Source organism: Nicotiana tabacum, chromosome 20, assembly GCF_000715075.1.
Source record: "Nicotiana tabacum cultivar K326 chromosome 20, ASM71507v2, whole genome shotgun sequence".
Classification (NCBI taxonomy): Eukaryota; Viridiplantae; Streptophyta; class Magnoliopsida; order Solanales; family Solanaceae; genus Nicotiana; species Nicotiana tabacum.
In genome coordinates this window covers 7,880,746-7,906,267 of record NC_134099.1, presented here as the reverse complement: position 1 = coordinate 7,906,267, position 25,522 = coordinate 7,880,746, and the positions used below count along the sequence as shown (strand labels likewise).

Genomic DNA, 25,522 nt, shown 5'->3' with positions numbered 1-25,522 from the left:
ATACATCATTTTCTGATTCGTTTATAGATCTGGAGTTTTTTATGTTTGACTAAGATTTACCTCTTCGTCCTCATTAATTGATTTAATAAAAAAAGTTTCAATATCTTTTGGTCAAATAATGCTATATCGAGAGGGGTTACCGACGCCTGTAAAATTCGATAAATATTTCATGTATATATGTATATATCTTTAGAAAATAGTAATATATTAATAATAGGCACCCGGACCACTGTACAAAATAAATTTTGGTTGACCCCAACCTTCAAATTTTGGGTCGGCGGGTGACTTTATCATCTTTCACCAACATGAAATGGAAAAGGAATGCAAGAAAAAAGTGAACAAAACCATTCAATATATGTACAAGAAATCAGGCAGCGCAGATCTCGATTTGTCGACAGACGACCATTGCTCAAGTCTTCCTTACTTTTATCGTAAACTGGGCTCCTTTCTCTCAATGATTTTAATGTGCATTAAATAGTTCAGTACGACCCCTTTCCCCACATTCCCAACCTAAAAAAAAAAATAGCAAACTGAATACCAAAGGTTAGCTTTTTATCCTCCATCCTTTTGCTTTAGTTGCAGACTCCAGGTTTCTGTTTACTGTGCATTTGGCTTTCAGTTACTGTACAAAGGTGTTTGGCGTTTGGGTTCGAAGTTATATTTATTTCCAGCTTTGGACAAAGTAAGTTCCCATAGTGCATTTGCTTACAATTATTGTAATGGCACATAATATCAAATGTTAGCTTTTTAACAAAGATCGATACTGGGCTTAAGTTTTCTACCGAATCAAAGTAAGTTACTGTACATTAATTAATGCAGTTTCTTTTTTCTTTTGCTGATAAAGGGAAAATTAGCTAGTTAATTCTTCAATGTAATACAAATTACAGCTATAGATTTGGGTGTGCCAACTGCAAAGTGATTAGTTGAAAAAGCTTGTTCCCATTAGTTGAAAAATCATGCTTTCAACCGTAGCAAATGTCAATTGGATCATACCTTTGTCAAGAATTAATCAATTTAGGCGTCAATTATAGCTCAATGTACAGATTTTAAGGCCTCATTTGTTTGCACTTAATTGAGAGGTCTAAATTTGCGTTTGTTTTTAAAGTGAGTCTTAATTATGCATATCTTAATCATTAAGTGTTTACTTTTTTTACTTCACAACCACTTAATGGGTTTGAATATGCCTGGATGATTAAGATCTTCAACAAAGACTTAATTTCATTAAAAAGTTATCATCCATATTCATTATTAACTGCCGTAACCACCTACCATTATCAACTACCACTATACCACCGCCGCCGCCACCACCACCATACTCAACCGCTATCACCACCACCATTACCCTCAATCATAGCCGCTACCGTTATCGACTACCACCACCTACCATCCCCACCACTCCTAGCATCATCATTCTCTAACACAACCAACATTCATCCACCTCAGCTATCACAACTAACCATCACATCACCATCAACCTAAGTTGCACGGACTCTTCGATTTTGGTGTCGTCGCTGTCCTGGGACGGGGATGGGAGCGAGAGCGGGATACGTCCCGGATACGGTCAACTGACTTCGGATACTTTGACCGGAGTCCTTCGACAAATTTGGGAGAAAAATTGAGATTTTGTTTTCTCAAAATCAAAATTAAAACAGATTAAGGAGAATGAAAGAATAATGTCCATCTCGGAGAATGAAAGATTGAATTCTACAATATTCATCTAAGTTTTTCACAGAATATCTCTCAAAATTTACAATATTTTTATAGCTCTATTTTTTATTAGCCGAATTCCCGCATCCGTATCCATATCCGGATTCGCACCCCCGAATCTTAAAATTTAGATTTTGCTGAATCCGGTACTCAGATCCGTCCCCGTATCGGATAATCACATCCGAGTCCGAGCAACTTAGCTATCAACAAGCATAGTCGGCACTGCCCTTCATTATAAACTACCATCACCCACTACCACCTTCCTCAATCACAACTATCACCACCACCCATCACCACCATCCTCAATTATAATCGTCGTCACTACTAATCACCACTAGCTACTACCGTGAACCACCACCATCAACCAAAACTACCACCAACCACCGCCTCTAGTTGGAATTCATAAACACCACCGTTAGCCATCGCCACCAGCAACTACCATATTTAAAAAAAATTATATATTGCATTGATAGAATATTAGATTAATTAGTATTTCATTTGAATTTTATGTTTATTAATTTTCAAATAAAGATAAATTTATATATTCAGATGTTAAAAATCAAATAGTTTTAATCATTTAATATTCAGATCTTAATACACATCTTAATTCAGATGTGTATTTAGATTTAGATATCTTAATCTTAATACACATCTTGACATTCATATGTGTATTGAGATTCAGACGTCTTAGAGCACGTTTGGATTAGCTGATTGTAAATAACTGATAAGCTTGAAGTGTTGAAAAGCATTTTTAAGTGCTGAAACTGATTTTTTAAATAAGTATTTAAGTGTTTGGACGTGCTGAAACTGATAATAAGCAGTTAATGTGTTTGGCAGAAAGGTGCTGATAAGCTGTTCTTTTATTTAAATGACTAAAATATCCTTAATAACTTTACAAAAGATTATGAATTTAAAAGTTTCTTTGTAATGAAAAGGATGAACAACGAATATGGAATGAAGAGAAAGTTAGGAAATTTATTTTGGGAAAAATATTATTAAGGATAAACTAATAAAAGTCTTGGTCAAACTAAAAGTGCTTATAAACTGAAAAGTCATAAGTTGGGGGTGACCAACTTATGACTTATGATTGTTTTTAGCTTATAAGCACTTTGGGTGTTTACCAAACGTGTAGATAAACCAAAAAGTGCTTATAAGTCAGTTTGATCAGCTTATAAGCTTTGCCAAACACCCCCTTAATCTTCAAAAAAACAAATGAAGCCTAAGTCCACCTTGGAGAAACGGGGTTCAAATGAATTCCTAAATAGCAGTCCAGTGCACAAAGTATTATGCGTTCACTCAGGGTCCCGAGAAGGGCCGCACCCTAAAAGGATGTGATGTAGGCAACTTACTTTGATGCAAGCATCAGAGGCTCATTACATGGAGACAACTTTATCTTTGCTCCAAGGCTCCCATTCGAATGAGGGAAAATCTAGTAGAGCAGCAGATTGGATTCATAAATTGCTTCAGGTAATTGGTTCAAATCTCAAGTGTAACATTTTTTAATCTCCTTATATAAAATCATGCCTCCGCCACTGATCATAGCATATACATATTTTCCTAACTGGTACCACATACTCCTGAGCTGGTGCAACCGGCTGGGCTAGAGGTGCCCCCGGTGTCTGAAGTCCCTGCACAACCTGCTCAGGTGTGCGAGCAACGGGAGTCTGAGTACCTCCCCCGACCTGAGAAGTAGCTGCGGTCGTAGTAACTGAGACCGCCTGAGCCAGGCCAGTACATACTGATAGAATCTGAGCTAAAGCCTTCTGAAGACTTGGAATCACAATAGGCACAACCGGTGCCTGAGCTGGTGCTGCTGGAGCGTCCGCAACTGGGACCTGATCCTGAACTGGGGTGGCTGGTGGATCTGCAGGTGCTGCCCTAGCTGTTGTACGGGCTAAACGCCTGCCCCTACCACGGCCTCAATCGCGTCCTCGGACTCTAATGGCCCCAACTGGTGGTACTGGTGGTCGTCCGTCCTGACCGGTAGCACGTGTCCTCACCATCTGTGAGAGAATAGAATAACAGAAGTTTAGTGCTAGAATCAACAGATTCGCACGACATGAATTCAAGAATGTGAAGTTTTCCTAAAGGTTCTGCAGTCTCCCGAGGATAAATATAAACGTCTCTGTACCGATCCGCGAGACTCTACTAAACCGGCTCATGACTCGTGAGACCTATGTAACCTAGGCTCTAATACCAACTTGTCACAACCCCAAATACCACAATCGTGATGGCGCCTATCACAGTACTAGGCAAGCCAACCAAATATTTACCATAACGAAATCTTTTATAAAAATTATTTTCTAGTATCGAATAAGTCTCAAATTCGTCATATGAAATAGATGAGTAAAACAGAATATGCAGAAAAACCAGTACATAATACCAACACAGCCCAACAATCCGGTGTCACTAGGCCTCTAAATACAACTCAAACTGACTGAATAATACATCATAAGTCTGAAATAGCAGAATACTAAGATAGGAAGGAGGAAAGCAGGGCTGCGAACGCCGTGCAGCTACCTTGCAGTCTCCGGTAAAGCTCTGAGAGTGCTGGAAGCTCTCACTCTGCTGCTCGGGCACTTGGATCTGCACACAAAGTGCAGGGAGTAATCAGTAAGTAACTAAAGTAAATAAGGTCTGAGTGCAGTGACGAGCAATTTAAAACCATATAAGAGTTTTCAACAGAAATATCAAGTCAAAACCAACCGTGCCATAATCAGTTATCTCGTAAAACTTCAGTTTCAATTAAAATGCTTTGAAATCATTTATTCAACATTTTTCAACAGAGGCTCAGTATAAAAGAAGAGTGAAAACAGCAAAAGTCATAAACAAACCCTTCGGGCCAGGTATCACTCATAAATATAGCCTCTCGGGCAAGCCTCTCAGTTACTCGTGACTCAGCTCTCGTCAAACAGTACTCACACTCAGCACTCCGGCTCAATAATATCTCATACTAATAATAATCATAACAACCGATGCGGCATGTAGCCCGATCCATAGTTTATAGTCGACTACGCTCACTGGGGGTGTACAGACTCCGGAGGGGCTCCTACAACCCAAACGTCATATCGCTGTGGCGCGCAGCCCCATCCAATATATATATCGTTGCGGCGTGCAACCCGATCCATATGTATATCGCTACGACGTGCAGCCTGATCCATAATAAATATATAATCCTCACCATTAGGTCCTTAACCTCTCTCAGTCATTAACCTCACAGCCACTCGGGCATATTAGTGGAAATCAGGGAACTCAGTCCAAACAATTTCATATATTAAGAAGTAGAGTGATGAAACCGGATTTAAACAATAAACAGGTAAAACATGACTGGGGATATGCTTTCAAAACAAATAGAGTGAGGAAAGTAGTAAAATTATCCCTAATGGTCTAAACAGGTCGGCACAAGGCCCCAAACATGGCGTACAACCCAACATATAGTATCAATCTCTGAAATATGGGATATCCTAAGATTTCAAATCAAATACGCAGCTTAATAGTCGCTACGGGACGGACCAAGTCACAATCCCTACCGTTGCACGCCCACCCGCTCGTCACCTAGCATGTGCGTCACCTCATTTATCAAAAGAATATAAAATACCGGGGTTTCATGCCCTCAGGTCCAGATTTACAATGGTTACTTACCTCAAACCGGATGAAATACTACTCTATGACGCCCTTGCCTCTCGCCTCGTCCTCAAGTCGCGTAGAATCTATCCAAAATCAGAATTACAGCATCAATATATGCTAAGAGAACGAAGCCCATGCGAAAATAATCAAATTATACCAAAAAATCCCGAAATTGGTCCAACCCGACCCCCGGGCCCATGTCTCGAAATTCGATAAAAGTCACATCAACGGAATCCTTATCCTCCCACGAGTCTACCCATAACAAATTCATCAAAATCCGACCTCAATTGCCCATTCAAATCCCCAAAAGAACTCTCAAACTTTTCTTCCATTTTTCCTCAATTTTCACTCTAATTCCTCAAATTAATTGATGAAATTCAAGACTAAATCATGTAATTAAACCAAATATAAGTGAAGAATACTTACCCCAATTACTCCACTAAAAATCTCCTCAAATTTCACCTTCTCCCGAGCTCTCTAATGGTTTTTGCGATATTGGACTTAAACCCTCGATTTTTAAATATAATCTGACTGCCCAGTTATTCCTTCTACGCGAACTCGGCAGTCCTCTCGCATTCGCGTAGGCTAATCTCGCCTGCCTCCAAAAATGCCCTTCGCGAACGCGGCCCATTGAGCGTGAACGCATAGAACACTTTACTCAACCTCCGTGTTCGCATCCTCTACCTCGCGAACACATAGAACAAATTCCTCAGCTTCCCCATTTACTCTTCGCGAACGCGGGACCCCACCGCGAACACGATGAACAAGAATTTTCTGCAACAACACCAGAAAATCTGGCAAGTCCAAAGTCCAAAAATTGATCCGTTGAGCATCCGGAACTCACCCGAGGCCCTCGGGACCTCAACCAAACATGCCAACATACCCCATAACATCATTCAAACTTGTTTCAACCTTCGGAACGCTCAACACAACATCAAAACATCAAATTAACATCGGATTCAAGCCTAAGAATTCCAAAAATTTCCAAATTCCGCTTTCGATCAAAAAGTCTATCAAACCTCGTCCGAATGACCTGAAATTTTGCACACACGTCACAAATGACATAACGGACCTACTCCAACTTCCGGAATTCCATTCAGACCCCTGTATCAAAATCTCCATTATCAACCGGAAAACGCCAAAATTACAATTTCGCCAATTCAAGCCTAAATCTACTCTGGACCTCCAAAACACATTCCGATCACGTTCCTAAATCCCAAATCACCTCCCGAAGCTATCCGAACCATCGGAATTCACATCCGAGCCCTTTTTCACATAAGTCAACATCCGATTGACTTTTCCAACCTAAGCTTACTCAAAAGAGACTAGTCTCATTCCTTTCCAAAACCTCTCCGAATCCGAATCAACTAACCCAATATCACATAATACAGCTGAACAAGACAATAAGAAGCAGAAATGGGGGAAACGGAGCGGTAACTCATGACGACCGGCCGGGTCGTTACATGTAGGCAGCTTACTCTGATGCAAGTATCAGTGACTGATTCCACGGCTCGACTCCGTGGCCTACAGGTTACATGGAGACAACTTTACTATTGCTCCAAGGTTCCCCTTAAAATGAGGGAAAATCTAGTAAAGCGGCAGATTGGATTTATAAATTGCTTTAGGTAATCGGTTCGAATCTCAAGTGTGACATTTTTTAATCCCCTTGTATAAAATCATACATCCGCCACTGATCATAGCATATACATATATTACTGTAGGCTTGTTCCCCCATGCTTTTTTGAGTATTTTAGCAGCCACATGCAATTGAGGCAAATAGATTATAATGGAGATTTTCATCCCTCATTTTCTCTTTGGAAAACAAATAACTATGAAGGTATCACATGTTTGTTTAATGGTGTATACTTGCAACGTCTAACTGGCCCTTAATGATGCGCTCGTTAAAGAATAATATGAGTAAAAGTAGAAACTGTAAATAGTATAGTGTTCACTGTTTAGCTTGCTATGGAATCAGTAAAATGCATGAACTATGTTCGTGTCAAAACTGCTCTGAAGATGTTGATTTTCATTACTTGCAGGATAAAATTAGGAATCAACAACTGAAATTAAGTAGATGGCTCAGAAGTGTTCCAAGGTGTCTCTTGACTTGTACAATCTGAAGATAAAGGAGGATTTAGATAGTGAGATGATTAGTCAATTGAACAATGCTTCAAAGCGCCTACTAAGTGTAGCTTCATTTCTCAGGCAACTGGAGAGGGTTCATCCTGAGAACTCAATATCTGCACAACTAGAGGCACTATTTGTAAAAGCTCTTGAAGGATTTCCTGACAAGGATCAACACGGGAGGTGTTACACCATGATCTCAAAGCTGCTGAAAATAACTAAAGCTTCAGAGGCGTCAAGATCCACTAGCCAAATGATTGCGGAGGTGCTGGAAATAATCAAGCTGGAGAATATTGCTGAGCAAATCAAAGCTTCAAATCCATCAAGAGCATCTATCCCAATGATCACTAGGAAGATGTTGGATTTTGCCGATACTTTGCTTGATTATCTACAGTATCGTGACCTTTTCCCGTCTGTGCTTGACAAGAAGCTGAGATATTTACGTGTCTTATTATCTTCAATTGCAAAGCTGTGCATTGAGCATGAGAGTACGACGAATCTCTTCATCCATGTTGAGGATGTAGCTTACACTGCAGCGCACCTATATTTCTTAGGGCTAGCCTACAATGTGGAAGATGGTGATCGGGCACGTGTGTTAGATTTTGAATTCTCTAAATTGCTGGAAAGGTTAAGTCCTTTTAGGCCTGAACTGAGGCAGCTTTATCTGAGAGTCTTGATAGGGTCAAAGTCATCGCGATCAGAGAATACAATGAACGCTGAAAGTATGTCTGATTTTGTTAATGGTCTCCAAGAGGATCTGGAGGAGCTGCTAAGCCGCAATGCCAGCTTGAAATTTATCTTTGTTGATCAAATTCCGTGCCTCCAACAAGGACTTTCTTCCCTTTCTGGATTTCTCCACAGCATAGTATCAGAATGCATTCCACTCGAAGAATTCAATTCTCTTCAATCACATATTGAAGCTCTGGCCATTGAGGCAGCAACAGTGATCTACTCCTCCTGCTATGATGAGGAAATGGACATGAAGACTACTGAAATGGACCATGCATCTTTTTTTTTCCAACTGAAGTTCAATCATGTCAAGCTAGAAATCCATCTGATTCAGAAGCTAAACGGTGAAGCCATATTAGCTCCTCTATATGAACTGATTGACTATGTTCGGGAAGAGCTAATATTATCGAGAATTTTTCTCATGGATTCATTGGAGCAGTGCAAAGAGCATACTAAGATAACTGATCTTTTGACTCTTATTCAATCTGTGACCAGCCAAGCATGGTCAGTCATTAATTCTTTTTCTCATGACTCAGACCACGAAGACTTGGCCATGAAAATTAGTCCCTTGCATTTCCAATTGCTTCTTAAGTTCAAGTTTATTAAGGCAGCGATTAGACAAATGTGTCCCAGCATTACTGCATCATCAACACAGGACCATCCTACGATAAATCTGCTTAACTTTCTTCCTATTAACTTTGAGGTCATTGATTCCTATTTCAGCATGCTAAAATCCTCAAAGACATCATCCTCATATATGCCCACGATTGATAAGTTTTTGATGGGATTTCATGAATATATTCTTGGCAATCTACTCCTGAAGGATGAAACTTATTTGACATTTACTGTTGCGAATGAGGTTAAAAAGTTTTTCCATGGGTTGCTGCTCCTAGTAACGTATCTTTTTGATCCTCTAGTTCAGAGCATTGGATGCATGAAGCAGAATGATCTATTGACAGGATTCGGAACTATAGTACTTGTGGCTGAATCTGCGATCTGCTTAATTTATGAGGATGCTGTGGATAGCAACAAAAGTAGGAAGGTCAATCTTGTTCTTCAATTTTTGACCATTGCTTTCAAGCTTATCGAGTCTGAGGGAAGTTTAATGGATCTACGAAAGCACAAAGCTACTCTGAAAGCTGAAATTTTGGATCTGATTGGAAGTGCTCATGAAGACCTTGTTTTCCTTAGAGCTTTTCTCATGGATGTTCTCTCGCAACATACAGAGCTTAATGAATTGCATGGTCTCTTACTTCATGCTGAAGCGACTGCCCACAAGTTAGCACAAATCAGTGGTTCTTGTTGTGAAAGTTTCATGGATGGAAGCAGCACTGAGAGGATGAGGCTTTCGTTATCCGATTTGCTTCAAGAGATCGAGTCTGTCAAGGTAGAGTTCAGAAAAGTATGCTTTCAACATCTGGATTCATCACCTTGGAAAATGAAAGATGGAGAAAGCCTTATTAATTTCTTATTAAACCACCAGGACGGGCTGCTCAACTGTGATGCTTGTTCAATCCCCTTTCTGAAGAATCAGATCCCATTGGTCAAAGACAAACTAGTGTATTTGGGCTCTTTTCTTGCAGATATTGTACAGTATCGAGATATGGATCACAAGCTCAAAGAGCTCCTGAAACATGTTCAAGATAGAAAGTATGTCTGTCTCTTCCCCATCAGTGATTATAGACCTGCTTGGTATTACATGTTATATCTCTCTGATGTCAAGCAATTGCTCAAGTTTGTTGAGGCAGAGGTCAAAATGATTTGTCTCAAAGTCCCAGATTCATCAAATTATAGCTTCCCCAGGACAAATGGATTAGGATTTCTCAATTGTTTCTTAGGCAAATTGGAGGAGCTGTTAGGTTCTAAGAACAATTTAATTATCGACCTAAAGCTTCAGATTGGATCAGTCAAGGAGGGCTTATTGTGTCTAAGATCGTTGACCGATCATTTTGCAGAAAGCGACTATGAGCATGATGAAGTTTATACTAGTGTTACTGAAATGGCATACAAGGCAGAGTATGTCACTGACTTGTGCTTGACTTGTTCTCATCCACTCTGGTACAAAGTTCTTTGGATTTCTGAAGTTGTTCAGAATATTAAGCTTGTAAATGATGTTGTTAGTGAGACTTGTGAAAGAAAGAAGATTGACGAGACAGTGCCGGAAGTTGCAAAGATCTCCACTAGTCTGTTGCCAGATTTATCCGCTAATACTCCAAGAGCAAATGAAGAAATGGAAGGATTTCAGGATGCGAAGAACATACTAAAGGATCAGCTAGTGAAAGGATCACCTCATCTAGACGTTATCTCATTGGTCGGCATGCCTGGAATCGGTAAGACTACTATTGCCGAGAAGATTTATAATGATCCAATAGTCACCTCCCACTTTGATGTACGTGCGCAGTGTCGTGTGACTCAAGTATATTCATGGAGAGATTTGTTGCTAACCATTTTGAATGGTGTGCTTGAACCTGCTGATCGTAATGAAAAAGAAGATGGTGAATTAGCTGTTGAGCTGCGTCGATTCTTGTTGACCAAGAGATTCTTAGTTCTCATTGATGACGTGTGGGACAATGAAGTGTGGGACAATTTACATATGTGCTTCAAAGGTGCTCGTAACAGGAGTAGAGTTATTCTAACAACCCGGCTGAGCAACATTGCAATTTATGCTAAATGCGAAAGTGAACCCTATCATCTTCGTCTATTCAGTGATGATGAGAGCTGGACATTATTAAAGAAAGAGGTATTTCAAGAGGAGAGCTGTCCACCTGAACTTGTTGATGTGGGGTTTCGAATAGCAAAATGTTGTGGAGGGTTGCCTCTCTTCATTGTATTAGTTGCTGGTGTTCTGAAAGACAAAAGGAAGAAAGCAGAATTGTGGAAAGTAATAGAAGAAAGTCTAGGTTCACAGAATATTGGTAGCTTGGAAGAGACCATGTCTGTGATTGGATTCAGTTACAAGAATTTACCACACCATTTGAAACCTTGTTTTCTGTATTTTGGAGGCTTTTTGAAGGGCAAGGATATTCATGTCTCAAAATTGACAAGGTTTTGGGTAGCTGAGGAGTTTGTACAGGCAAATATGGAAGAAGGTCCAGAAGATGTTGCGCAAGGTTTCTTGGAAGATCTTATTAGTAGAAATTTAGTGATGGACGTGGAGAAGAGACCCAATGGCAAGCTGAAAATGTGTCGCATTCATGATCTGTTGCATAAATTCTGCTTGGAAAAGGCCAAACAAGAGAATTTCTTTCTCCGTATTAATAGGTATAACTGTATAAGAACTGCACTAATTCTATTCTATTGTTTTTATCTTAACTCGCAATTTCATTGTTTTTTTTTTAAATCAGATTCAGTGGAGAGGATACATTTCCCGAAAAGCCTAAGGAATATCGGTTGTTTGTTCACTCTTATGAGGATCAGGTTGATCTGTGGCAGCCATCTCATTCAAACGTTCGCTCTTTACTATTCAATGTGATTGACCCAGGTAACTTTTTATGGCCGCGTGATATCTCCTTCATCTTTAACAGCTTCAAACTTGTTAAAGTGTTGAATTTGGAATCCTTCAACATTGGTGGTACTTTTCCCAGTGAGATACAATCTTTAATTCATTTGAGGTACTTTGCTGCTCAAACTGATGGAAACTCAATTCCTTCATCTATATCTAAGCTTTGGAATCTTGAAACTTTTGTGGTTAAAGGATTGGGAGTAGAGGTGATATTACCTAGTTCACTTCTGAAGATGGTTAAATTGAGGCATATACATGTAAAAGATCGTGCTTCATTTAGTTTATATGAGAACATGGGTGAATCACTTGCTGACTCACAATTAGATAATCTGGAAACCTTTTCCACTCCACATCTCTTTTATGGTGAAGATACAGAGATGATATTGAGAAAGATGCCAAAATTGAGAAAGCTGAGTTGCATATTTTCGGGAACATTTGGTTATTCCAAGATAGTAACAGGAAAGTGTGTTCTTTTTCCTAGATTGGAGTTCCTAAGTCACCTTGAATCCCTCAAGCTTGTTTCCAACAGTTGTCCAGCTAAACTTCCACATGTCTTCAGTTTCCCCTCAAGACTAAGGGAATTGACTCTGTCAAAGTTTCGTCTACCTTGGAACCAAATCTCGACCATTGCAGAACTGCCTAACTTGGAGATCCTGAAGTTATTTCTCAGAGCATTTGAAGGGGATGAATGGGAAGTGAAAGATTCAGAGTTCCCTGAACTCAAATACTTAGAATTGGACGACCTCAATATTACACAGTGGTCTGTTTCCGAGGATGCTTTTCCTATGCTTGAACATTTTGTTTTGAAAAAATGTAAGCAGCTTAAAGAAATCCCCTCTCAATTTGATTACGCTATATCTCTAAGAAGAATTGAAGTAAATTGGTGCAGCTGGTCTGTTGCCAATTCAGCCATGGAAATTCAAAGAACACAGCAGGAAGACTTGTCAAATGATGCGTTCACAGTTACAATACACCCTCCAGATTGGACTAGAGGGTCGTCTCCTTGACTCTTATCTGGTATGTTCTCTCCGTGTTCATCTGAGTACATTTTCACTCGTTCATTTTCCTTTTACACCAGAAAATGTTTATTTGTTACGATTATACTTATTTCAGTTACCCGCTCTTAAAAAAAACAGGTTATCTGCTATATCATTGAATCTGAGTGCTAAGACTTGTTCAAGGATTGATGAGTGCTGCACTAAGTCTGCAGAGTCGATACACCCTTTATCTATCTTGTGAATTTTCTGGTGGCCTCGGTGGAGGATAAACTGTGGGAATCGAGGTTGAGATGGTTCGGCCACGTAAAGAGGAGAGCCATAAATGACCCGATCAGGAGGTGTGAGAGGTTGACCATGGGGGATCTAAGGAAGGCCAGGAATAGGCTGAAGAAGTATTGGGGTAAGGTGATTAGGCAGGATATGTAATTGCTTCAACTTACGGAGGACATGACCCGTAATAGAGAACAGTGAAGGTCGAGAATTGGGATGGAAGGTTGATAGGTAGTCGTCTCTTACTCTTTTTGTATTTTTCTTATCCCTGGTTCTTTATATTAGATATTATACTATTTCTTCCTATTATATTGTTGTTGCTACTGTTTGTTCTTTATTTTGGAATCTTTTTGAACTATTGGAAATTTGAAATGATTGTTATTGGTAGCTACCTAATAAACTGCAGTTTACATGCAGTATTTTTTTCTCCTGCACAGTTAATAAATCATTGTTTTTCTTACTTTACGGATCTTTTTTTTTTTTTGGTTTAACCACTTTTATGGATCTAAATGAATTACACATAGTAGAAATTTCGATTGGTTTAACACTTTTTTTGAGAATTAAAAAGAAAAAAGTACATAAACATACAAAATTTCAACGAGGCATCCACCCCACCCTTCTACATAGATCCGCCCCTATTGGTGTCACTTGTAACAAACCTTGTTAGATACATATGTACATATGTTTATGTACAACAACAACATAATCCCACTTAGTAGGGTCTGGGAAGGGTAGTGTGTATGCAGATTTTACCCCTGCCCTGGGGTAGAGATGCTGTTTCCAATAGAAACTCGACATCCTTCCCTCCATTAAACTTCCCACCTTGCTCTTGGGGAAACTCGAACTCACAACTTCATGGTTGGAAGTGGAGGTTGCTTACCATCAGAGCAACCCCTCTTGTCAATATGTTTATGTACATAAGTAGAATATATATGTATAAAAAATATATTTGAGTAGTAAATTATAATTTTTTTTTAAAAAAAGTTTATGTTTTTTAAAATTATGAATATTGATTATGTTAAAGAGTTTAAAAAATATTAAAGATTGTTTTGATCTTTCACCACCATCCGCACTAAGTGAAAGATAACTGGGTCTGGATAATTGATCGATTTGTCTATATAAATCCTAAAGATAATTGAACAAACTGACCTGTTTACAAGATTTATTTGTACCATTTCCATATGATACACTTATTCTCATCTTTCTTTCCCGAGAGGTGGGGAAACAAGCCTAACTTAACATCTTAGTTGCAATTTATTTTTAGTTTACAACAGAGCTGAGACAAGAGGGGTTGCTCTGATGGTAAGCAACCTCCACTTCCAACCAAGAGGTTGCGAGTTCGAGTCTCCTCAAGAGCAAGGTGGGAAGGATGCCGAGGGAAGGATGCTGAGGGTTTATTTGGAAACAGCCTCTCTACCCCAGGGTAGGGGTAAGGTCTGCCTACACACTACCCTCCACAGACCCCACTAAGTGGGATTATACTGAGTTGTTGTTGTTATTGTTGTACATTACCCTCCACAAACCCCACTAAGTGGGATTATACTGAGTTGTTGTTATTGTTGTTGTTGTTGTTTACAACATAGCTGAGATGATAAAAATAGAAACCTGAAAATTTATCAGTTTTATAGCAAAGTTTTAAAACACTTAACAGAAACACAATTGTGAATTGTGATATCAGTTTTGGACTTTTTATTTGACAGGTAACATAACTGGTTAGGCTAGGGATAACTACAGTCAAAAATAAATTATGATCATAAAGGTCTGATAAGTGAATTGTCCTCTTTGGTGAACTTACCTACAAAGTCACTACTAATGCAGCATGTATTTTGAAATTTGATTATGGTTATAAAAACCACCTTCTGTCAAAAAAAAAAAATCCCAGTGCACTAAGCTCCCGCCATACGCGGGGTTCGGGGAAGGGCCGGACCACAAGGGTCTATCGTACGCAGTCTTACCCTATATTTTTGCAATAGACTGTTTCCACGGATCGAACCCGTGACCTCCTGGTCACATGGCAGCAACTTTACCAGTTACGCTAAGGCTCCCCTTCAAACAAACTTGTTACAAAAATTCAATGAAATGTAGGCCTAACGTACGTCAAACAAACACTGAATGTATGAGGCAAATGGGATCAGATTTTCTTGCCATTATATATACATATCTTACAGAGAGTACTTGTATCAAAATAAATCAGATCATGGTGGCCTGATGACCGTCGTGCTTTTTTCCTCAGAACCGTTATGCAAACACAGTTGGTGTAACAGAATAGTTGACTTCGCTTCGTTCACTAGCTAGCGAAGCTACCATGTAAGTTGTAACATGCTTAGTGAACTGGAATAATTTTTTTTTGGAAATGGTAAGTGCAAATTTATTGATGTAAAGCAGCACTAAGATGGTGTTGTGATCCGAAAAGCAAAAGTATGTTCTCTTCTAGCTATGCAGAGGACTAACAAAATCTAGAAGCGGTTCAGCATCATTTACACTAGGAGAAAAGCAAGAAAAAAAAATGCAGGCAGTTTTGATCTTTACAATTGAAACATCATTTATTCCTTTCTTTCCAATGTGTCCACAAAATGCATGCTAGTATAGTGTTCCATACCTTATTCTGTTCTTTCTTGAGTTCTCTTCTTGCCCAACAAGCTAACAGTTCAGTTGATTATAATCATAAGCACTTTGCTGTGCCTGGATCTGATTCTTCACACGGTTCAGTTGACTGAAAGATCAGAATGTGTCCTCTGTTGCCTGTAATCATGCAGTTCAAAAACTTCGCTTGGATATGCTGGATTACATTCTCGGCACTGGAACTTTTCATTTTTTGTCCACTGTGCTACAGAGACTACCAGCCCTTGCCACAGATAACCAGCTATGTTTTTGTCTATAATCTGTGAGACTACAGCAGGAAAACACCTCGTAAGCAGCCTCGTGACATTCAAGAATATAGCAGATAACTTGTTCTTTTTCTTCTTTTGAATAAGAGCAGGTAACTGAAATAAGTATAACTGTTATAATGTAAGAGTAAAACTAATGAGTGGAATTGTACTCAGATGAACACGGAAAGGACATACCAGATAAGACTCAAGGAGATGATCCTCTAGTCCAATCTGGAGGGTGTACTGCAATTGTTAATGCATCATTTGTCATGTCTTCATGATGCGTTCTTTGAATTTCCTGTGCTGAATTGGGCCAGCTGCACCAATTTACTTCAATTCTTCTTAGAGATATAGCGTTGTCAAAATGAGAAGGGATTTCCTTGAGCTTTTTACATTTCGTTAAAACCAAATGCTCAAGCATAGGAAAAACATCCTCGGAGACAGACCATCGTGCAATGTTTAGGTCATCCAACTCTAAGTATTTGAGTTCAGGGAACTCTGAATCTTTCACCTCCCATTCATCCCCTTCAAAGGCTCTGAGAAGTAACTTTAAAATCTCCAAGTTTGGCAGTTCTGCAATGGTCGAGATTTGGTACCAAGGTAGACGAAACTTTGACAAAGTCAATTCCCTTAGTCTTGAGGGGAAACTGAAGACATGGGGAAGTTTAGCTGGACAGCTGTTAGAGATAAGCTTGAGGGATTCAAGATGGTTTAGGAACTCTAATCTGGGAAATAGAACAGACCTCCGCTTCAGTATCTTTGAATAACCAAATGTTCCCGAAAATATGCAACTCAGCTTTCTCAATTTTGGCATCTTTCTCAATATCATCTCTGTATCTTCACCATAAGAGAGACGTGGAGTGGAAAAGGTTTCCAAATTATCTAATTGAGAGTTAGCAAGAGATTCACCCATGTTCTCATATAAACTAAATGAAGCACGATGCTTTACATGTATATGCCTCAATTTAACCATCTTCAGAAGTGAACTAGGTAATATCACCTCCACTCCCAATCCTTTAACCACAAAAGTTTCAAGATTCCAAAGCTTAGCTATAGATGAAGGAATTGAGTTTCCACTAGTTTGAGCAGCGAAGTACCTCAAATGAATTAAAGATTGTATAGCACTGGGAAAAGTACCGCCAATGTTGAACGATTCCAAATCCAACACTTTAACAAGTTTGAAGTTGTCAAAGATGAAGGAGATATCACGCGGCCATAAAAAGTTATCTGGATTAATCACATTGAATAGTAACGAGCGAACATTTGAGCGAGATGGCTGCCACAAATCAATCTGATCCTCATAAGAATGAACAAACAACCGATATTCCTTAGGCTTTTCGGGAAATATATCCTCTTCACTGAATCTGATTAAAGAAAAGCAATAAAATATAGAGTTAGGATTAAATAATAGAATAGAATTAGTGCAGGTCTTATACAGTTATACCTATTAATACGGAGAAAGAAATTCTCTTTTTTGGCCTTTTCTAAGCAGAATCTATGCAACAGATCATGAATGCGGCATGTCTTTAGCTTGCCATTGCGTCTCTTCTCCACGTCCATCACTAAATTTCTACTAATAAGATCTTCTAAGTAACCTTGTGCAGCATCTTCTGGTCTTTTTCCCGTATTTGCCTGCACAAATCCCTCAGCTATCCAAATACGAATCAGTTTTGAGACATGAATATCCTTGCCCTTCAAAAAGCCTCCAAAATAGAGAAAACAAGGTTTCAAATGGTGCGGTAAATTCTTGTAACTGAAGCCAATCACAGACATGGTCTCTTCCAAGCTACCAATATTCTGCGAACCTAGACTTTCTTCTATTTCTTTCCACAATTCTGCTTTCTTCTTTTTCTCTTTCAGAACACCAGCAACTAATACAATGAAGAGAGGCAACCCTCCACAACATTTTGCTATTCGGAACCCCACATCAACAAGTTCAGGTGGACAGCTCTCCCCTTGAAACACCTCTTTCTGTAATAATGTCCAACTCTCATCATCACTAAATAAACGGAGATGATGGGGTTCACTTTCACACTTAGCATAAATTGCAATGTCATTCAGCTGGGTAGTTAGAATAATTCTACTTCCATTCTGAGCATCTTTGAAGCACATATGGAAATTGTCCCACACTTCATTGTCCCACACGTCATCAATGAGAACCAAGAATCTCTTGGTCAACAAGAATCGATGCAGCTCATCAGCTAATCTGCCATCTTCTTTTTCATCGCGATCAACAGGCTCAAGCACATCATTCAAAATGGTAAGCAACAAATCTCTCCATGAATATACTTGAGTCACACGACATTGAGCACGGACATCAAAGTGAGAGGTGACCATTGGATCATTGTAAATCCTTTTGGCAAGAGTAGTCTTACCGATGCCAGGCACGCCAACCAATGAGATAACATCTAACTGAGGTGATCCTTCCAATAGCTGATTCTTTAATACGTTCATCGCATTCTGAAATCCCTCCATCTCTTTATTTGCTGTTGAAGTATTAGCAGATAAAGATGGCAAAATATTAGTGGAGGTCTTTGCAACTTCGGGCACTATCTCATCATTCTTCTCTCTTTCACAAGTCTCACTAACTTCTTTATTTACAAGCTTAATATTCTCAACAACTTCAGAAATCAAAAGAACTTTGTACCAAAGTGGATGAGAAAAGGTCAAGCACGAGTCAATGACATACTCTGCCTTGTATGCCACTTCAGTAACACTTGTTATAAGACTATAAACTTCATCATGCTCATCATTACTTTCTGTGAAATGATCAGTCAACGATCTCAGACACAATAAGCCCTTCTTGACTAATCGAATGTGAAGCTTTAAGTCGATAATTGGATCCAGTTTAGAATTTAACAGCTCATCCAATTTGTCTAAGAAACAACTTAGAAATCCTAATCCGTTTGTCGTGGGAAAGCTATAACTTGAAGAATCTGGAACTTCTAGACAAATAGTTTTGACCTCTGCCTCAACAAACTTGAGCAATTGCTTGATATCAGAGAGATATAACATATAATAACAAGCAGGGATATAATCCCTGATGGGGAAGAGACAAACATACTTTCTATCTTGAACACGCTTCACGAGGTCTTTGAGCTCTTGATGCATATCGAGATACTGTATGATATCTGCAAGAAAAGAGCCCAAATATACTAGTTCGCCTATGACTATTGGGATCTGATTCTTCAGAAAAGGGATTGAACAAGCATCACACTTGAGCAGCCAGTCCTGGTGGCTTACTAAGAAATTAATAAGGCCTTCTCCATCTGTCATGTTGCAAGGTGATGCATCCATAAGTTGAAAGCATATTATTCTGAAGTCTACTTTGACAGACTCAATCTCTTGTTGCAAATCAGATAACGAAAGCCTCATTTTCTCAATGCTTCTTCCGTCCATGAAACTTTCATAACAAGAACTACTGATTTGCACTAACTTGTGGGCAGTCACTTCAGCACGCATTAAGAGATCATGCAATTCATTAAGCTTTGTGTGTTGCGCAAAAACATCCATGAGAAAAGCTCTAACGGAAATAAGCTCTTCATGAGCACTTTCAATCAGATCAAAAATTTGAGCTTTCAAAGTGGCTTTGTGCTTCAGTATATCTGTCAAAATTCCCTCAGACTCAATAAGCTTGAAAGCAATAGTCAAAAACTGAAGAACGAGATTGACCTTTCCACTTTTGATGCTATCCGCAACATCTTGATAATTTAAACAGATAGCGGATTCAGCCTCAATTACAGTAGTTCCAAATCCTGTCAAGAGATCATTCTGCTTCATGCATCCAATACTCTGAGCTAGAGGATCAAAAAGATATGTTACTAGGAGCAACAACCCATAGAAAAACTTTTTAACCTCATTTCCAACAGTAACTGTCAAATAAGTTTCATCCTTCAGGAGTAGATTGCCAAAAACATATTCATGAAACCCCATAAAAACCTCATCAACTGTGGGGACATATGAGGATGATATCTTTGAGGATTTTAGCATGTTGAAATAGGAATCAATGATCTCAAAGTTAATAGGAAGAAAGTTCCACAGATCGATTGTAGGGTGGTCCAGTGTTGATGATGCAGAAATGTTGGAACACATCTGTGCAATCGCTGCCTTAATAAACTTGAACTTAAGAAGCAATTGAAAATGCGAGTAGTTAATTTCCCTGGCCAAGTCTTCTTGCTCTGAGTAATGAAAAAGAGAATTAATGACCGAACATGCTTGGCTGGTCACAGATTGAATAAGGGTCACAAAATCAGCTATCTTAGTATGCTCTTTGCACTGCTCCAATGAATCCATGATAAAAGTTCCCAAGTATATCAGTTCTCCCCATACATAGTCAGTAAGATCTTTTAGAGGAGCTATTATGGTGGCTTGACAGTTTAGTAGCTGAATGAGATCGACTTCTATCTTGACATGGTTAAACTTAGGCTGCAAATGAAAAAGCACATGGTCTATTTCAGTAGTCTTATCCATCTCCTCATCATAGGAGGAGTAGATCAGAATTGCTGTCTCAATGGCCAGAGCTTCGACATGTGATTGAAGAGAATTGAGTTCTTTGAGTGGAGTGCATTTTGATGCTATGTTCAGTAGAAATCCAGAAAGGTAAGAAAGTCCCTGTTGTAGCCACGGAATTGGATCATCAAAGGCAATTTTCAACCTGGCATCATGGTTTAGTAACTCTTGCAGATCCTCTTGGAGAGCTTTAAGAAAATCAGACATATAATTGGCATTCATTGTAGTCTCTGATCTTGATGACTTTGACCCTATCAAGACACTCAGATAAATCTGCTTTATTTTAGGCCTAAAGGGACTTATCCTTTTCAGCAATTTAGAGAACTTGGAATCCCTATTGGAATCAAACTCTGACAAACAAAGGTTTGCTGCAGTGTAAGCTACATCCTCAACATGGGTGAAGAAATCCTTCATACTTTCATGCTCAATGCACCGCTCAGCAGTTAACGTTAAGAAGACACGTAGATATGGCAGCTTCTTTTTAAGCACAGACTCGGGGGCACGATGGTGTACACGATAGAGGCACGACGCTGTACAATCAAGCACAGTTCTGACAAACCTCACCATCTCCGTAGAGATTCGGCAAGATGATCTTGATGGCTTTGAAGCTTCCATTCGCTTAGCAATATTCTCCAGTTTAATTATTTCCAGCACATCTGAAATTATTTGGCTAGTTGATCTTGACGCTTCTGAAGCTTTGAGTGGCTCAGCTGTGTTAACCAGTTTAAATTTTCCAAGCACATCTGAGATTAATGTTCTGATGGTGTAACGCCTTCGATGTTGATCCTTTATGTGAGGAGGTATCTCAGAAAAGCCTTTATGAGCTTTTACAAATAGGGCCCCTAGTTGTGCAGATATCGTGTTCTTAGGGTGAACCTCCTCAAGTTTCCGGAGAAATAACTCTACGCGTACTAGGCGTGTTGAAGCATCATCCAATTGATCAATCGTCCAACTATCCAAATCCTCCCTCTTCTTCAGATCGTACACATCATCATGCACCATTGAACACTTCGCGGCCATCTACTTTCCACCTTTTTAGTTTTGTCAAAAATGTTTGAAACGTAATATTATCCTGCAAGTAATGAAAATCAATATCTTCAGAGCAGTTTTGACACAAACATAATTCAACATGGGTGAAGAAATCCTTCAAACAGTGAATACTCCACTATTGATAATTTCTAATGTTACCCATATTATTCTTTACAGATGCATCGATTAAGGGCCTCGACATTGCAATTATACACCAGACAAACAAACATTTGAGACCTCACAACTATTTGTTTTCCAATTTCCAAAGAGCAACTGAGGGATGAAAATCTCCATTATGATCTATTTGCCATAACTTATAAAGTAGTCAAAAAAAGTGTCTTGTTAAACACCATTTCTTTCAATGCTAAGCCAATCACGCATAATTTTTGTTCTTCCAAAAACCAAACTTGAAAACTTCAGTTAACCAACTATGGAACCAAATCTAAAATGAGCCGATGGTATCTATCAAGGAGGAAATTCGCAACATGGGAATAGAGGAATCAGGTCCAGAGTTGGAAAGTAGGAACGTCGCTATCACATATACGTCGCTATCACATATAATGAGGCTAGCCAGCATAGTGTTTCTTAGCTAAGCAAAGTCAAGGAAGACGTTAACCAGGTAAAGGCAAGGACTTTACACTAGACAATGAGGGTACTGTGTGACTCAAGAATTATTTATGTGACCTATTACAGATGAGTTGAGGAGGATTGTATCAGCAAAGGCACACTACTCTAAGTGTACATTACATCCATGTTGTACCGAAATGTTCTAAGATCTATAACAAATATAATGCTGGAAAGGAATGAAGAAATATATAGCAAAATTTGTGTCTGTGTATATGCCTCGTCAACAAATCAAAGTTGAGCACCAAAAGCCAGCAGTGTTACACCAGTACATTGAGATACCAAAATGGAAGTGGAATAGGGTTATCATGGGGTTTCAATACCTCACATAGGCCTGCAGTTCATGTCTCACTAGTGGTGGACATCCTAAGACGCCTTGGCTGCACGATTCATCTAAGTAAGACTTTTATCTTTTAGTAGATGGACAGTTTGATCGGACCATAGAGATCCTAGAAGATAAGTAAGAAGCATATGTCATCAACCTTGGGGACGATTGGAGTGGATACTTGCTCTTGATAAATTTCACCTACAATAATGACTACCAAGTTAGCATACAGATGGTGCCCTTTGAGGCTTTGTACGTTTCTTTGAGGCTGGTGAGATCAAGCTATTGGGTCCAAATTTAGTGATGGAGTCGGCGAATAAAGTGAGACGATTAGATGACTACTAATTGCATTTGAATTTATTTCAGGCCTTCATATAAATATGAGGAAAGGCAGTCTGTTCTCAATTACTGCTGATCATAACGTTCAAACTCTTGCTGATACACTGGGATGTAAGCTGGAGACTCTCCCCGCCACCTATCTGGGACTACCACTTGGTGAAAAATATAATGACATCAACATCTGGAAAGGAATAATTGAAAAGCGCGAGAAAAAACTGAGTACATGGAAGAGACAATACCTCTCCTTTGTTGGAAGGTTGACATTGGTGAATAATGTACTTGATGGAATGTCGATATATTTAATTTCAACGATACCTACTCCAGCCAGGGTGGAAGAGCATCTAAACAGAATCAGGCGCAATTTTCTGTGGGAAGGTAATCAAGAAACTAAGAAAATTCATTTGGTGAAATGGTAGAAAGTTATGTTGAGTAAGGAAGGAGGAGGCTTGGTTGTAAGGAGTTTGGGGTTCATAATAGAAGTTTGTTATTCAAATGGCATTGGAGATTTGAATGATCCTAAGAAGGATCAATGGAAGGAGGTTATCAAGCTTTAATATGGGCTCAAGAACTATGGGAACATAATTCCGATTTCAGTCCCACATGGTTCTGCACAATGGAAGTTTATTAAAAACTTATGGGCAAAGAATAAAACTATGACAAGATAGATTGGCATGGCGAACAAGCTTTGAGGGATGTTTTTCCTGATCTATATAGCATAGTCTTAAAAAAAATATTGTGTCATAGCACATTTTTGGGATGGTAATGATTGGAATTTTAAGTTTAGAATGAATTTAAACGATTGAGAATTAGAGAACAGATGCATCCAAAGTTTAAAAATTTGGTGTAATACTGAATTTTCTAATGATCTTGATGTAATGCTGGATTTTTCTGGTTCGCCCAAACCCAGTCGTTTGGTTCAATCCATGTATTTGTCTTAAAAATCTATTAAATATGTATGAATTATTAATTTAGAAGTCAGTAACTTAAAAGGATTAGAACCCTGAACCCATAAACTTCAAATCCTAGCTCCGCCTCTAACAACAACAACAACAACCCAGTCGGAGATAATGGGTACGCACCCCTTACCCCTATCCTGAAGGGCAAAGAGGATGTTTCCGAAAGACCCTCGGCTCGAGAGACTTTGAATATGTATATTGAGCTATAATCAATGCCTAATCGATTATTTTCTTTATAAAGGCTAGGATTCAATTGACATTTGCTATGGTTGAAAGCATGCTTTTCCAACTAAAGGGGACAAGTATTTTCAACTAAATCTATATCTATAATCAACAAAAACGTACAGACATAGTAATTTGTATTACATTGAAGAATTAACTAGTTAATTTTCTCTTTATCAACAAAAGAAAAAAGATACTGCAATAATTAATATACAGTAACTTACTTTGATTCGGTAGAAACCTGGAGTATGCAACTAAAGCAAAGCTAACCTTTGGTATTCAGTTTGCTAGTATTTTTCTTCTTTATTTGGTTGGGAATGTGGGGAAAGGGGTAGTACTGTATTATTTAATTCACATTAAAATCATAGAGAAAAAGCTCAGTTTGTACCAAAATAAGAACGAAGACTTGAAGAGTGGTCGTCTGTCGACAAATCGAGATTTGCGCTGCCTGATTTCTTGTGTAATATATTGGTTGGTTTTACCATTTTTTTTACTGCATTCCTGTTCCATTTCATGCACGTGAAAGATGATAAAGTCACCGGCGTACCCAAAATATGAAGGTTGAAGTCAACCAAAATATGTGTTTTGTTGTTTTGATTGCAGGCACCCACCTGGAGAATGAGGGAATTCGTTTCGAAATTGTGAGCACGTGATTTTTGTTTTCGCACGACAATCGCTCCAAAAAGAAATAAAAAAATAATAATCGGCCCTGCTGTACAATTTTGGATTTCTGTGCGGCACCTTGTTGATTTATTTGTGACTTCGGCCCATTTTTATTTATTTACTTTATTAAAATAAAATTCAAAAAAATATATGTGTCCTGCATAATTCGAACCGTAATCCGGTCGTTAAATAGAAAATCATGAATAGGCATCTTCGTCCGTGATTTTATTTGGTTTGACTTTACCTGTTTTGAAATATTTTAGTGTGTGTGCAAATAATTGTATTGAGTGTGTATTTAATTTTAATTTGATTTTTTGGCTTAGTTTTGTTTTAAAATAAATAAGAAAAAGGAAATAAATAAATAAAAAAATAAAAAAATAAAAAAAATAAAGAAAGGACCCCTTCCCTTCCGGACTTGGGCCAATTTTAACAAAATTGGCCCAAACAAACAGCCCAAGACCCAGGCCTGCCCGGTCCAGGCCACCTGATGCCCAGGACGTCCAAACGACGTCGTTTGAGTCATGCCTGATCTGGGCCGTTGATCTCAGAGTGATCAACGGCCAAGATCAATTCCCCATAACCCATCAATAAACCCGACCCGTCTCACCCGGACCGACCCCAACCCTTTACCCTTGAAACGACACCGTTTCACTTAAGCTATCAGATCCAGACCGTAGATCTAGATTGATCTAACGATCGAGATCAATCCACCCATTAACTATATAAGGTCATAATCCTACCCTGCCCCCCTATCTGAACCCCAACCTTCGTCCCCAAACAAACAACCCTAAAACCCTAGCCGCCCCTGCGTACTCTCGCCATGAAAGTCGGCGGCATGGATGCTGGTGGCCTTCCCCTTAACACCCTAGAATCCCCTTGCCTTCCTGAACATGAATCCATTAACCCTGTAGTTCAAATCTTATCCCACCTTCTCGAATCTTCATTTGAAGATTCGAGTCGGAACCTGATCTACACCGATCTGCTTCAAATTCATACCAGACACTCCCCAGACCCCTCGTGACCAAACC

The 25,522-nt window shown here is 39.0% G+C and overlaps 2 protein-coding genes across 5 annotated transcripts; one reads left to right on the top strand and one right to left on the bottom strand.

Moving 5' to 3' along the window:
• The first annotated feature begins 270 nt into the window (after positions 1 to 270).
• LOC107812187 (putative late blight resistance protein homolog R1B-12) lies at positions 271 to 13,420 on the top strand. 2 transcript variants are annotated; one of them, XM_016637223.2, is made up of 4 exons: positions 271 to 682; positions 7,374 to 11,448; positions 11,532 to 12,706; positions 12,826 to 13,420. In XM_016637223.2, the coding sequence occupies exons 2-3, from the start codon at positions 7,409 to 7,411 to the stop codon at positions 12,694 to 12,696; spliced, it is 5,205 nt and encodes a 1,734-aa protein (XP_016492709.2). In that variant the 5' UTR covers positions 271 to 682; positions 7,374 to 7,408; the 3' UTR covers positions 12,697 to 12,706; positions 12,826 to 13,420. The 2 variants fall into 2 exon arrangements, with proteins under 2 accessions (XP_016492709.2, XP_075096726.1); XM_075240625.1 differs by lacking the exon at positions 271 to 682 and adding an exon at positions 711 to 3,174.
• On the bottom strand, positions 3,772 to 24,322 carry LOC107812188 (uncharacterized). 3 transcript variants are annotated; one of them, XR_012703663.1, is made up of 5 exons: positions 24,056 to 24,322; positions 17,272 to 21,408; positions 16,023 to 17,191; positions 15,557 to 15,847; positions 3,772 to 4,293 (listed from the first exon to the last, which is right to left on the bottom strand). XR_012703663.1 is itself a non-coding variant. In XM_016637224.2 (4 exons), the coding sequence occupies exons 2-3, from the start codon at positions 21,354 to 21,356 to the stop codon at positions 16,033 to 16,035; spliced, it is 5,244 nt and encodes a 1,747-aa protein (XP_016492710.2). In that variant the 5' UTR covers positions 21,357 to 21,408; positions 24,056 to 24,322; the 3' UTR covers positions 15,474 to 15,847; positions 16,023 to 16,032. The 3 variants fall into 3 exon arrangements, 2 of the variants coding, with proteins under 2 accessions (XP_016492710.2, XP_016492711.2); XM_016637224.2 differs by lacking the exon at positions 3,772 to 4,293 and having other exon boundaries at positions 15,474 to 15,847; XM_016637225.2 differs by lacking the exons at positions 3,772 to 4,293; positions 24,056 to 24,322 and adding an exon at positions 22,313 to 23,465 and having other exon boundaries at positions 15,474 to 15,847.
• Between the last annotated feature and the right edge of the window lie 1,200 nt (positions 24,323 to 25,522).

Coding starts and splice junctions, on each gene's coding strand:
- LOC107812187 (XM_016637223.2), top strand. CDS start 7,409: ATGGCTCAGAAGTGTTCCAAGGTGTCTCTTGACTTGTACAATCTGAAG. Junction 11,449..11,531: donor TTCTTTCTCCGTATTAATAG/GTATAACTGTAT, acceptor TTTTTAAATCAG/ATTCAGTGGAGAGGATACAT.
- LOC107812188 (XM_016637224.2), bottom strand. CDS start 21,356: ATGGCCGCGAAGTGTTCAATGGTGCATGATGATGTGTACGATCTGAAG. Junction 17,192..17,271: donor TTCTTTCTCCGTATTAATAG/GTATAACTGTAT, acceptor TTCTTTAATCAG/ATTCAGTGAAGAGGATATAT.